Genomic DNA, 13,919 nt, shown 5'->3' with positions numbered 1-13,919 from the left:
GGTGTTTTCGCCGCTTCCTGTCTCTCTACACTTTTACTGGAAAGTGCCCAGTATGAAACCGTGCTGTGACATCAGCAAACTGCATCAGCTCTCCTAAGTAAATATCACGTCGACCTCTAGCCCAACCTTAGGCATAGTTTAGTAATTACGCCACTGTTCCCACAATACGGCCTGGAAAAACAGCGCAGGCCTTGGTATCTCAAGGCTTTTGACTCTTAGATATAGATATATATATATATTTTTTTGGCTGGTTACTGATAAGGATAACATATTCCACAGGCCTGTAGCGTAATCCTACTTGGCTTCCCCTCAGCGCTTAAGCGGAGGGCGCCGCTAAAGCATCTGGTGTGTGTTCTGTATTGAAACGGAGACGCTTTTTCGTGTATGTCAGGTGCCCGTGCGCGTGCGAGTGTGTGTGTGTTAACACGTGTTTAGGCGTGTAGGCGCTTGCTTGCTCACATGCATTCCACGCGCGTGTTTGTTTTGATCTTTACCCGCATGCGTACATTCGCGTACATGTATAACATAGTTGCGTGTGTGTATGTGTGTGTGCGCGCGCGTGTGTGTGCGTGTGTGTGTGTGTGCATGACTTGGGAAGGATGCAGCAGTCATATCGCATCTTCGCTGATGCATGGACTTCACTGCATTTCTTTCGTAAGAGCCAAGACCTTTTTATATAAGACACAGGGCACCAGAGGGACAAAACTAAATCAGCTCACCCGCATCTATACATCTCAACACACACACACACACACACACACACACACACACACACAGTCTTCCGCTCCACCTCCGTTAAGCTCCTAGACTTTGAATGTGACCTGGAACCTCACAGCAGTGACTGAGTGCCCCTGCCCAGTAACTATGACACATCACCTCAGGACAGCGCTTCGTGCGCGCCATCGCCGTCGTGACGACGCAGGGTGTTTTTTTTCCCCGAAAGCGACAGCGTGGTCTTTGCTCGCTGAAAAAAAAAAAAAAGGAGACGAAGAAGAAAAGAAATACAGAAGCTGGTGATGGGCCAAAGATCAGTGGTCAGGTTATCGGTTTTACACGTGCAAAGAACGCAGTTGTATACAAACGATGTTAGTAAACGTGGGCGCACGTAACGGAAACAGCTGCCGTCCAATCCCTCATTCCGTTTCAGAAGCACGTAATTCATCAGAGGGCGTTTACACGATTTTCAAATAAGTTTTATCCTGTTTTGATTAGACTTTCCAAAAACTAGAGAAAACGTCAGTATTTGAAAACCAACCAAGAGCAGACTTAATTGACCTGACATTGCTGCTAATTAAAAAAGGATTTTCAGACAAGCTAATTAAAAGCAGAGAGAGAGAGAGAGAGAGACAGAGTGGTAGGATGAATATTTAACCATCCGCAAAACCATCCAGGGGAAAGGTATGTGTGGAGCGAGAGGAAAACAGATGAAATGGAATGAGTTGATTCAGCTTATCCGTAGTTAAGCTTCATCGTTTTTTTTTCTTTCTTTTTTCCTTCCTATTTTTTAATCTCAATAACGGTCACAGAGGCTTAACCTCCCTCCATCAGCGTAATAATAAAGTAATTAAGATTATGGTTATGGTATTTCTTCCATATGAAAGATGATGAAAGGTTGTCTTTGTACCATACAAGTTCCTTTCCTTTTTTTTTTTTTTTTTTTTTTGTTGCATTCCATTGCCACGCTATTGATTTTTAACATAGCTTCCTGGCGCTACGCTGTTGCATATGAATTAGACATGATTGTCTATTGTGTATGCCATCATGCGGTCAGTCTTTCAGTAGTTTTACCTTAACTTTGGTTTAATTTGAGCCCTGTGAACTCTGTTTCACTGCACACACATGTATAATGTGAGACGCGTTTGTCTCTCTCTCAGCCTGAGAACGGAGTGTAGTTACCAGAGGGGGAAGTGGTGGTTTTTACCATTGCTTTAAGAGTCATGAATTAAATATACCGTCTCTCTTTGATCACGTCTTCTGCTGCTGTAATTATCACTGACAATGGAAGAGGTTTTGCTTTTTAGTGACTAGAGAGTGTGTGTGTGTGTGTGTGTGTGTGTGTGTGTGTGTGTGTGTAAGGATAGCACATGTTCACACACAGTATCTGTTTGAAGTAGAGTACACAATAGGATGGCTGTGGATGTGTGTCTACCACATGCTTACTTGTGTGTGTGTGTGTGTGTGTGTTTCTTAGATGCATGGATAAAGTATGAGGTCAGTGTTAAGTGCTTCCTCTTGCACTGTCTGTCAGTCGGCAGCAACTTCGTTAACAGGCCAAACCCCTCTCTGTCCCTGTGCACAGCTGGGCAACACACACACACACACACACCTACACAAGCAGCCCTGTTGTTGCACAACTGGTGTACAAACACACACACACACACACAAGCCCTTCGAGATTGTCCTTGTCCTTTGCCAAAGACATATCTGTGGTACGTCACACAGTGGGACAGTCCCAGAGCCAACAGAGCCTGGACAGGAACACTCTGTTCCTGCTAAACTCGCCTCACGCTGCAGGAGAAACCCACAGAACAGAACAGAGCACAGGAAAAAAAGAGAGTAGAGAGAAGGGGGAAAAACTTTCATTCTTTCTGTTCTGCACCCTCTGCAAAGCCTGCTTCCAGAAAAGAAAAAAAAAAAAAAAGCAAGTCACAAATAGCATCCAAGGGAAAAAAAACCCCCCGAAAAAAGCGCTCAGCTTGTCTTCACGCTCTCTGATACATGACTTGACTCTCATATCCTTCGTGGTATATTTGAACTTAAATGAAATCATCTTGTGATTTAGCACGGCCTTTGATGTTTGATGCTTTATGTCAGATGAAGCTTGAGAATGTCTGTTCAAAGGGGTTTTGGAGGAGGAAGTCCAAATAAGGATCGCGGGGGTCACCTCCGACGAGTTCTTAATTCAAACCATCGCGCAGTTAAAGAACGGTTCCCAGTGCATCTGTCCTTACACCTCCCTCCCTGTCCTCTGTGCTCCTCATGCACACGTGCCATCGATCAGATCTCCTTCTGGAGGTAGAGCTTCTGTTTTATCTCTGGAGACTGAAATCTGAAGAGACAATGACGAACGCACGCTCTCGGGGACTTTGACGATCTTCATACCTCACTCCTGCCATGCCACTGATTATTCCGCAGGCCTTTTGCAGTTCCGTTTAACAAGCTCTAATGATGCTTTTCCTTTGGAGGAAAATGATTTTTTTTTTTCTTTTTGCCAAGATTGCTGGTGTGGTTTTTGATAGCACATTCTTTTTTGCTCTTTGGAAGCTTATACTATTATTCTTGGGTTTTTTTAGTTGTTGTTGTTGTTCTTCTTCTTCTTCTTCTTAGCCCCCTCTGATTGGCTCAAACTCGTGTCAGTCAGGTTCTCTGTCCCTCGCCCTCTTGGGTTTTGCCAGTGCTCTGGGCACACGCTCAAACGAGTTACAGGAGATCCTCCTCTGTGGATAAAACATTTAAACAAAAAGTCCTTTTTCTCACGCATCACGGTCGAGCCCCCCCCCCCCTCCCCCCAGCTCTGCAGGAGGTTCAGATGAACACACTCCAGATTATACCGAATCAATTCAGTACACTGTGTAAATAATGTCCAAGCTAGGCTGGTTGTGGTCTACCCCTCAAACCACAACCTTTCCCACAGGAGAGAGAAGAGACAGAGAGTATGAGAGAGAGAGAGAGAGAGCAAGAGAGAGCGAGAGAGAGAGTATGAGAGAGCGAGAGAGAGAGAGAGAGAGTATGAGAGAGAGAGAGAGAGAGAGAGCGAGAGAGAGAGAGAGAGTATGAGAGAGAGAGTGAGTATGAGAGAGCGAGAGAGAATGAGAGAGCGAGAGAGAGAGAGAGAGAGAGAGAATGAGAGAGAGAGAATGAGAGAGAGAGAATGAGAGAGAGAATGAGAGAGAGACAGAGAGAGAGAGAGAGAGAGAATGAGGCGAGTTAAGACACTCATTCCTCCTGGATTTCTAAGGAAAATGGACGCATTTCTACAGTTAGGCTGGAGGTCGGTCAACGCGGCGGTTGCCAAATGCTTGGCATTCAGGGCTTTTCTTAAAGTTTTATAGCCCAATTTACCTCCATACATTTTTAATAATGTCTGTGAAAAAAATACTGTTAGAGAGAAAGGTGAGGAGAAGCAGGAGTGAAATAAAAAAAATTGGAGAGGCAGTTTTTTGGGGGGGGAATAGGGGCACAGAAAACACTAGGAGGGCTCATCAGAATGAAATCCAAGGCACCCCCCCCCCCCCCTTTTTTTTTTTTGGCTCTCCCCGCTGCTAGCGTTGATTAGCCTGACCTCCTCTCAGACTTGAGCCCTGCTGTGAAAACTGGCACTTACAATAACACGGTATCAGCTGCTGATTTCGAATGGCCCTTTTATAGAGGCGTTAATTAGACTGCTAAGGCCCCTGGCCAAGGTTAGTGTAACAGGAATACACCATACAACACTTAACCCTCTCTGGGGACCCAGAAACCTTCAGGCCTGGACTTTTTCATCCAATAACGAGATGCTAATCTGTAGAAACAATAGCACTGAGGAATGATGATTGCTTTAAAATGTTACTGAGTAAAAATATGGAGAATTAAAACCATTGATTCGAATTATAATCTAGGCAAGTGCTCTAACGCTGAGTTAGAAAATGTTCAGGCTAATAATACCAATACTGCTTGTGTGTGTGTGTGTGTGTATTCTTTAACATGGTGTGATCATGTATTATATAACATGATACCATGATATAAAGGTATCTGGCTTCTCTTCTGCGTGATGCTAAAAAACTGCTGAAGCGAAACAAAGAATGAGAAATAGCTTTAGCCTCGGCAGCAATCTTTCACCCGCGTCCAAGCTAACATGGCTTTTTTGCTCAGACAGGCTGCAGTGATGGACCTGTCCACTAAACCCATCAGTCACGAGAAAAGCTACTCTCCACAAGACTGTCTCTAGTTGTCTGGAGTGTATCTCCCTCTCTCTCTCTCTCTTTCTGTCTCTCTTTCTATCTCTAAGCTTTGAGTGCTCTTATTGGCTAACTGGTTTGATTGACAGGTTAGTTTAAAAAACAAGGAGGGGCGACTCCTGAGGATTGTCCACCTCATCCATCATGTCTGAAACATGTTCTCCCGGAGAACCATGGGAAAATTCCCGGTTTTCCCGCTGTGTGGAAGGTCGGGTGTTTTCCAGGGTGTATGTGTGTGAAAGTGGTGACCGCTCCCCAGAGAGACTAGCATGCTAATGGAAACAACACAGCAGCTATGTACATTACACTGGCAGCTCCTCGCCTCATATACTAACAGAGACATATACTCACAGGATCTCAACCAGACAAGAAAACATAGCGTCTGTCTGCCTGAGTGAAGAGGCAACAGCAATGAGTCAAAGACTAATGGTCTGTGTGTGTGTGTGTGTGTGTGTGTGTGTGTGTGTGTGTGTGTGTGTGTGTGTGTGTGTGTGTATGCGTGCATGTGTGTGTGTGTGCGTGTGTGCGCGCGTTACCTCTTCAGATGCTGAGTGTGATTTGTACATATCGGGGTTTTTTTTCTTGTGAACTAGGGATGCAGTGTTTGTCTTAATATTTGGAAATGGAATTTGAAGACGTAGCTTTACGTTTTGTCTGAGCCTTTACTTTTGGTTTGGTTCCCTCTGTTTTACGCACACACACACACACACGCACGCACGCATGCACACACACTTTCTATAAGAGCTATTCCTTATACATACTTGCCTCTATAGCCTCAGCGCTATGAAACAAAGTTAGCTTTATCAGATGTTCACATTCCGGAAATTTAATAATGCAAAAAAAAAAAAAAAAGTGCACTAAGCTTGATTTTTGGTTCCCATGGATTTTTTTTTCTAGCCATAGAGTGGCCTGTCTGGGAATTTCCATGCAAATGGAAAATGGGGTCTTCTATACCAAAAAAGAGGCAGAGTGAGAGAGAGAGAGACCTGAAAATAGCTCTCTGGCTGCTGTTTGAAAAGTGTAGCAGTGGAAAAAAGTGTTTGGAAGCTCCTGTTCCATGGACAAACTTCAGAGGCTGTGTGATCTGTGTGTGTGTGTGTGTATGTGTGTGTGTGTGTGAGATACAAGGCATCTCTATGAACATGACTCATCTCGTGCAGGTGCTGGGAGATATTGTTCTCCCCCAAAATCACATGGAGAATGTCCTGGGATTTGCGCGAGATAAACAACGGCTGTTTTTTCGGGTTCAGCGATCTCTTGAAGAGTACTAGATCAGGCCAGATTCTCCCATTCAAATGTTTAGTCTAATATTTCAGCCCAGACAGAGAAGGTTTTAACTGTGTACATTGATCTGATCCTAGTTCAGATCAGTCGGTTCGGAAAGTTACCTCGACTTGGAAAGGTACAAAACGGTGGTTTTGGAAAGTTACACTGATTTCGGGGGAAGAACGGAATGGTCGATTTGGATTAAGCAACTCTTTTGTCATGAAAAGTTGGGAAAGTTGCACAGATGCAAATTCTTCCATTGCTTTTATGACGCATAGAACTGGCACACTCTGCCATCATGTGCCCAGTCTGCAAACAAGCGTCAGAGTGTGTGTTCTGTGAGGATACAGTCCATTATGTAGATCAGAATCTTTCAAAGGGCTTTATTCACCACATATCAGAGAGTATGTCCACATTTTCACTGAGGGATATTTACCTATAGATACCTATAGATATTTAGCTATAGCTACAGTTGGTCTGTGAACTGTTTGATACTAAATATTTTCTTTTCTTTTTTCTCTCTGTCTTTCAGCTGGATCCTCAGACCGTGCAGTCTAAGAACTGGCATATGGATGTGATAGAGATGAATGGGGTAAGGAGACTAAGCAAACCTCTTTACAGCTTGTCTCAAACTACTTTACTTTTCAGCTGTCTAAATTGTGTCCGAAGGACCGACTATTCCAGTGTCTCCAGACAGTTCCTCTTGTTCTGATTCAATAAGGTCTTTGATTCGAGCTTCGCCTGACATGAAAAATATTTGTAGCGTCTTAAGAAAAAGAGACTGCCGTGGAAACTTCTCCTGACAGTTATTTGATTTTCTCTGCTTCCTCTCTCAGATTAAAGTGGAATTTTCCATGAAATTCACTAGCCGGGACCTGAGTCTGAAGAGGACTCCATCCAAGAAACAGAGCGGAGTGTTTGGAGTCAAAATCAACGTCGTGACAAAGTAAGAGTCTCTATCTGTGTCTGTTCTCTACCTCTGGTCCTGAATCTTCCAGTTAAACTACATGAGCTAAAGGTCCAATGATAGTTTGGCAATCAGTACATCCCTTCAGATTCACCATCTTATGATGGAAGTTCATCAGTAAAATAACATGCGACAGGTGATTCTCTGAACGCGTGACATTGTGATCTTATCATATTGTCCTCCATGCTGCTATCCCATCATCCTCTCTGGCTCTCCTCAGACGCGAGCGTTCCAAGGTCCCGTACATCGTCCGTCAGTGCATAGAGGAGGTGGAGAAGAGAGGGATAGACGAAGTCGGCATCTATCGGATCTCTGGAGTGGCCACCGACATCCAGGCGCTGAAAGCAGCGTTCGACACCAGTAAGACTCTCTCCTGCTCAACTCTTAAAACCATTCACCCACCGCCCCCACCCCCCACCCCAACCCCAAAAAAACCTCTCTCCACCGGCGTCCAGGGCCGCATTGATTAGTCGACCATATGGCTCGGGTACGTGAGAGCGCGAATAGAGAAAATATGTGAAGACTCTGCAGTCGTGTCCAGGGAGAGAGAACAGTCATTCCTTGTTTGCGCTGAGGCTGGAATAGATAGATGCAGTTATACAGCACGCTGAGACGCTTCACTAATGTGTATTTGATGTAACTGGGGAATGTTATGTTGTAGGAGGACTTCAGTGTTGTTTTCAGGAGCACAACACTTATATGATGAATATACATATGTAAACATTTTCAGGTTAACAATGGCTGGCCTACCCCCCCCCCCCACCCCCCCAAAAAAATACAAAAAATAAACGAAAACAGTCTCTTTTTTTTTTCTTTTTTTTTTACATTACTGCAGTTTGTTTTTGGGGTGGAAAAGTGGTCCTTCAGTTCTTGAGTTTAGTTATAAGATCTCAGTCTTTGTAATGTTAGTAAACAAACACTTGAATGCTTTGAGTGCACTGGATCCTTCTCTCTCTTTTTTTCTCTCTTTCTCTCTCTCTCTCTCTCTCTCTCTCTCAAATCACTCCCACACTTCATTTTTTCAGTCCACCCCAGTCTCTCTCTCTCTCTCTCTCTCTCTCTCTCTCTCTCTCTCTTCTGTCACATGGGGCCTGTGCCACATGTCTAAAAACAGAGGGGTTTATGGGAAAGGCCAGGCATGGGGCTGAGTGTGTCCAGCTGTCAGCTGTGAGTGTGTGTGTGTGTGTGTGTGTGTGTGCGAGAGACCCAGCCCTCAGTAACGGCCTAATAAAAAGCCCAGAGCAGGGGGGCCAGCGGAGCAGTCTGTGGAGCAGGGCCTGTGTGAGGCAGTGGAGGGTCACCAAACTTAATGACATACACTGTGCTATAAGGAGCCAGATTAAGTCACATGACTCAGACTGCAACCATGACAACCTTTTTAACCAGTTCACTCACTGCTACTTCAGACTCTTACTTAATGTGATTTCTTTTTCTTTCTCTCTCTCTCTCTCTCTCCCTCTCTCCCTCTCTCTCTCATTCTTTCCCCCTCTCTGACAGATACCAAAGATATCCTGGTGATGTTGAGTGACATGGACATTAACGCCATCGCAGGAACGTTGAAGCTCTATTTCCGCGAGCTCCCAGAACCGCTGCTCACGGATCGCCTCTACCCAGCCTTCATGGAGGGCATTGGTAAGACCGCAGAGCCCTGACCTTTCACCTTCTTAACCGCAGAAGCCAGTAACAGGCTCAGGGCAGTCCTGATGGTGAAGGGTGTGTGGAACATCTGGGTGTGGTTAGTGAGGAAGTCAGTGCCTAGTTAAAGGTCAGGTTTAGGCTTTGGGAGATGGGATGAGACCAGAGGTCTGGAAATGTCTGTCAGTGCATAGGGGAAGTGGAGTTTGGGGTTTTTCTAGGGTCAGTGGAGTAGATTGGCTGGGGCATTTGTCAGTCATTCCTTTCTCATCTTCTGTGTCCTCCCCTTTGTAAACAGCGCTGTCAGATCCAGCGGCTAAAGAGAACTGTATGATGCACTTGCTTCGCTCACTGCCAGACCCCAACCTCACCACCTTCCTCACACTGCTGGAGCATCTGAAGAGGTAACACACACACACACACACACACACACGCACGCACACACACTCACCACCTTCCTCACACTGCTGGAGCATCTGAAGAGGTAACACACACACACACACACACACCCTCACCACCTTCCTCACACTGCTGGAGCATCTGAAAAGGTAACACACATACATGGGTATCTGAGGAGAAACACAAACACACGCACAATCTCACCACTTTCTTACACGCACACACACACACGCACACACACACACACACACACCCTCACCACCTTCCTCGTAGAGCTGGAGCATTCCTGTCAGACAGTTGTATGAGGGCAGGGATCTGTCCCTCTCGTGCGAGATCCTCACGGCCTGGCCTGTAATCCGGTCGTTTAATATGCGGTCGCACTGACTGCACGTTCAGCTCTTTTTCTGCCCGTGGTTAGGAGCTGTTCTCCAACCACACTACAGCACGGTCATTAGCCCGGCCCAGAGCTCACAGCGACAGCACGGGGAAAAACCATTAGTATCATCATGTACCACAGTCACACTCACACTCACACTCACACACACACACACACACACACACACACACACAGAGAGAGAGAGAGAGAGAGAGAGAAAACTCATTACAAAACCTACTACAGCTCTCCCAGGCCTGAGGTCCTGCCTGCGTTCCATTCACTGTTATTGTAACCTCATTATCTGAGTAAACAGGCCCGCTACTGTTGTAGTGCAATACCTTTAAAAGTTTTCTTTTAATTTTGTTTTTTTTTTTTTTTTTTTTTGTTCTGGGGATGTGTGAATCAGGATTTTTAAGAGGGTATTAAACTAGCCTGTGAAAGAGTGATCCAAGATGTCAAATCATTCGTGCAATTGCTAGTTATTCTGATTGTTTCTTTTAACCCAACAGAACTGTTAGATCTTCAGTCTTAAGTCTGTGTTGTGAATTTATGACACGTTAATGGTGCCTGCAGAATGTTTGTGCCTGGGCTGCAGGATTTTAGCGGGAAAATGATTCTGAAGTTGTGTGGTAAAAGAGCTTTGGTATGATCCATGTCCAGGTTCAGTTCTACATCGCTACTCTTGGGTTTCCCTTGTGGTTCAGGGTGCGAATCAACACAGAATCTTTCCAAAAACCAAGCGTCCTCGGGCAGACTGGTTTTACTGGTTGTAAAACACTGTTTTTAGAACTTTGTGTCAAACTTGCCGAAATGTCAGGGGTTGGCAAACAGGGCCTGGGGTTTGTCTTTGCAGAGGGACAGACAGGGTCTCACACGCATGCACACACACACACACACACACAGACACACACGCCCCTGCACAGAATGTCTCCATTCTCCATTATGGGCTATTGTAACAGCAGCTCATTAACACACAGTGATAGCAGCACAAATCATTAGTACATTGTCTACAGGACTACAGACACACTGGTGACTGAGGACCCCTGCTGGCCTCTTTCAGACATTACATACTCTAAAACGAGCTATACATCCATATACAGAGAGTGAGTCTTCTGTGTATTATGCTTACATTGTGCTGTCTTCCACCTTCTTCTTCTCAGTATTTTTATTGCTGTTGTTGTTGTTTGTTGTAGCAGTAATAGCAGCATTGAAAGTAGTAGTAGTAGCAGTATTAAAAGCATTGGTAGTACATAATGTGAGTGTATGAAAATGTTTTTTGTATTTCCATGTCTGGGACTTGTTTCTGTGTGTGTGTGTGTGTGAGAGAGAGAGAGAGAGGGAGAGAGAGAGACAGTTGAAGCTGTCTGACTGACGACCCTCTCCTGTTTCAGGGTGGCTGAGAAGGAGCCAATAAACAAAATGTCTCTGCACAACTTAGCCACGGTGTTTGGGCCCACTCTCCTCAGACCCTCAGAGACCGAGAGCAGCAAGAGCAACATCACGCTGGCCTCTGACATCTGGTCTCACGACGTCATGGCCCAGGTAAGACCGTGTGTCGAACACAAGGACACTACCCATCACATCACATCACTGTTCTATGTATGTATGTGAGTGTATCTGTTTTCTGTGTATTTCTGTCTTTGTGGATGTATTTGTTTTGTGTGTGTGTGTGTGTGTGTGTGTGTGTTTGAGTTGAGAGCCTCTCTCCCACATTAGTTGGGGGGTTGACTCTTGCCCTGTGGTCTAAATAGCCCCACAGCTGTATTTGGGCTTCTGGGAAATGAAGACTGGACCTCTTCCCAAGACAATACACACACACACACACACACACACACACACACAGTATTCATTAATAGACCACAAATATTAACAGTAATAAGCCATAATTCTCCTCCTTGGCCCAGGCTGAGTCATTTGTTTGCCCTCATGTGATGTGTGTTCATTAGATGAGAAGGAAAAAGGGTTTTTGGCAGAAATGAACCTTCTTGTATTTTATGTTTGGTTTGCATTTATATCAAACACACGGATCTGTTTGTCAGAAAAACACCACTGTAAGCATCTCCAACATCAGTTCGCCTGCACTCCCCATTCATCTTTTACTCTCATATAAGCCGAGTCTCAGTTGTAGAGAGTCATAGGAAACAGATTTCAACACAGAGTTAACTGTGACTCACTCAGACAAGAAACCTCAGGAGACAATGTTGTATACATTGACAGTATAGCCAATCATTGGTGTTCAACTGGTCAGCTGACCAATCGGTGGTGTGCGGGTGTCACTTGGCCTATTGCTAGTATTCAGTTGGTCGTAATAACCACCTATCAGGGGTCTCAAACTCTGGTCCTGGAGGGCCGGGGTCCTGCTGAGTTTTGTTTTCACCTCTTAGTTACCTGTTGATTTTCACCTTGAAAACAGGTGTGGACACTCTTCAGCCAATCAGAGATTGTATTTAGTTGGTCTACAAGAAAAACAGCAGGACCCTGGCCCTCCAGGACCGGAGTTTGAGACCCCTGACCTACATTAACCTGTACCAGTGACCAAGTCAGGCTGCGAAAGCCAGTTTTACAAATGACAGAGAAACAAGCCACCTTAGCTGGAGCTATAGAGAGGGGATTATAATGTGTTTGAATGCATTATGATTTTTGATAGGGTTAAATTACTTACAGTTCTTTCTGACACACACAGACACACACACACACGTACACAGTAGAGACTAGGCCAGATTGAAAGTGAGCTGTACTTTTTTCATTCTCTGTGTCGGACTAATGAAAGCTCTGTCCCTGTGACCTGGGTCAAAGGTCAAGTGAGCGTGAGAATTTTGGCCAGGGCGTCTCGGCCTCGTGCCAGAGAAGACGCAGACAGACACAGTTGCATTAAGAGCAGTGTTTGTGAAGCTGTTTACAGTTGTGTGTTTAGCTCGTGACATGTTGTTTATCCTGGACCTCTGTCATATAAAATGAGGCGGTTCCTTTCAAGTCTTTCTTGTCTCAAAAATCATCATCTTCAGGACCAAACTAATCACTGAACGCCAGTCTTTCTTCCTCTCTCTCAGCTGACGTGTCCTGTTAGAACGTTTTCACTCAGAAATGACAAACCTATGGTGCCACCTAGTGGACATTATATGTAATGTAGGCAAACAGGAGCACAGAGCCATTCTCACTCACTCACTCACTCACTCATAATCTAAGCCGCTTATCCTGATTAGGGTCGCAGGGGGGTGCTGGGGCCTATCCCAGCGCTCATAGGGCGAAAGGCGGGGAAACACCCTGGACAGGTCGCCAGTCCATCGCAGGGCAGACACACAGACAAACACACTCACACACACATTCATACCTAGGGGCAATTTAATGTCTCACAGAGCCAGTCTGCCCTTACATTCGTATTTCATAGGCTACTTTAGTCATGAGACTTGTGTATTGAGTTCATATTCATATGTGACATGGCAGCCGTTTTTGAAAAAGATTCAATTATACATATGAGTCTTTTTAACGGTATATTCTTTAAGCATGAATATTTTTTTTTTTGTTGTTGTTGTTTTTTTTTTTAACTTGTCATTTTCTCTCCCACAGGTCCAAGTGTTGCTGTACTACTTGCAACATCCCCCCATCTCCTTTTCTGAGCTGAAGAGAAACACACTCTATTTCTCCACTGACGTCTAAACCCTGAGAGAGAGAGAGAGCCCAGCACATTCCCCATTCCTCAAACCCCAATAACCTTTATACTGTACAGTGCCGACCAGTTCCACAGGGAAACTCAAAAGAGTCACACTCCCTATTTTTGTTCAGTCTCGTGTCATTCAGTGTGTATGTGTGTGTGTGTGTGTGTGTGTGTGCGCGCGGAGAGAGAGAGCAGTAGCCTCTTGTTTGTCCCCGGTGAAGAGCTGGATTGAGAGCAGCACCCCCCCCCCCCCCCATCATCCCCCACACACAGACACTCTTACATACACACACGTACCTCCATGAAAAAAGACCCTCTACACCCATCTCCTGAGAATATGTGGGATGAAGACAGGAGGTCGTGTCCCCAACCAACCCCCCCCCCCCTCCCCTCCCCCTGCCGGATTTTGTTTTGTCTAACAAGGGACTCAAAATATCTGCTCCTCCAACAAAGGAAAGCCAGTTCGATGATCCCAGGGCTGAGGCAAGCCTGCATCTGGACTCTCCTGTCTTGACATTCCAGAGGCATTCCACCGAAAGAGAGTGGAAAAGAAAAAACAGAAACATAACAACACAAAAAAAACTACGGAACTTACATATTTTATAAATATTATTTGTTTAATGGTTCTTTTGTTGCTTTTGTTTTGTTTTTCTTTGGCTCTTTGTGCATGTGATGAGAGGACTG

General features: G+C 45.1%; 1 protein-coding gene across 4 annotated transcripts in view; it reads left to right on the top strand.

Moving 5' to 3' along the window:
* Positions 1-13,474, top strand: part of abr (ABR activator of RhoGEF and GTPase) — a 144,617-nt gene extending 131,143 nt beyond the window's left edge. For all 4 annotated transcript variants that reach the window (XM_030792128.1, XM_030792126.1, XM_030792129.1 and 1 more), the window contains 7 exons: positions 6,736-6,795; positions 7,040-7,149; positions 7,391-7,530; positions 8,668-8,802; positions 9,104-9,209; positions 10,972-11,122; positions 13,148-13,474. In XM_030792128.1, coding sequence (XP_030647988.1) covers positions 6,736-6,795; positions 7,040-7,149; positions 7,391-7,530; positions 8,668-8,802; positions 9,104-9,209; positions 10,972-11,122; positions 13,148-13,237 — 792 coding nt within the window. In that variant the 3' untranslated portion in view covers positions 13,238-13,474. The remainder of the gene's footprint in view (positions 1-6,735; positions 6,796-7,039; positions 7,150-7,390; positions 7,531-8,667; positions 8,803-9,103; positions 9,210-10,971; positions 11,123-13,147) is intronic.
* Positions 13,475-13,919: the final 445 nt, after the last annotated feature.

The sequence above is a fragment of the Chanos chanos genome, chromosome 15 (genome assembly GCF_902362185.1).
Source record: "Chanos chanos chromosome 15, fChaCha1.1, whole genome shotgun sequence".
NCBI lineage: Eukaryota > Metazoa > Chordata > Actinopteri > Gonorynchiformes > Chanidae > Chanos > Chanos chanos.
The sequence above is the reverse complement of the archived record's forward strand: the minus strand, read 5'-3'. Positions and strand labels throughout refer to the sequence as shown.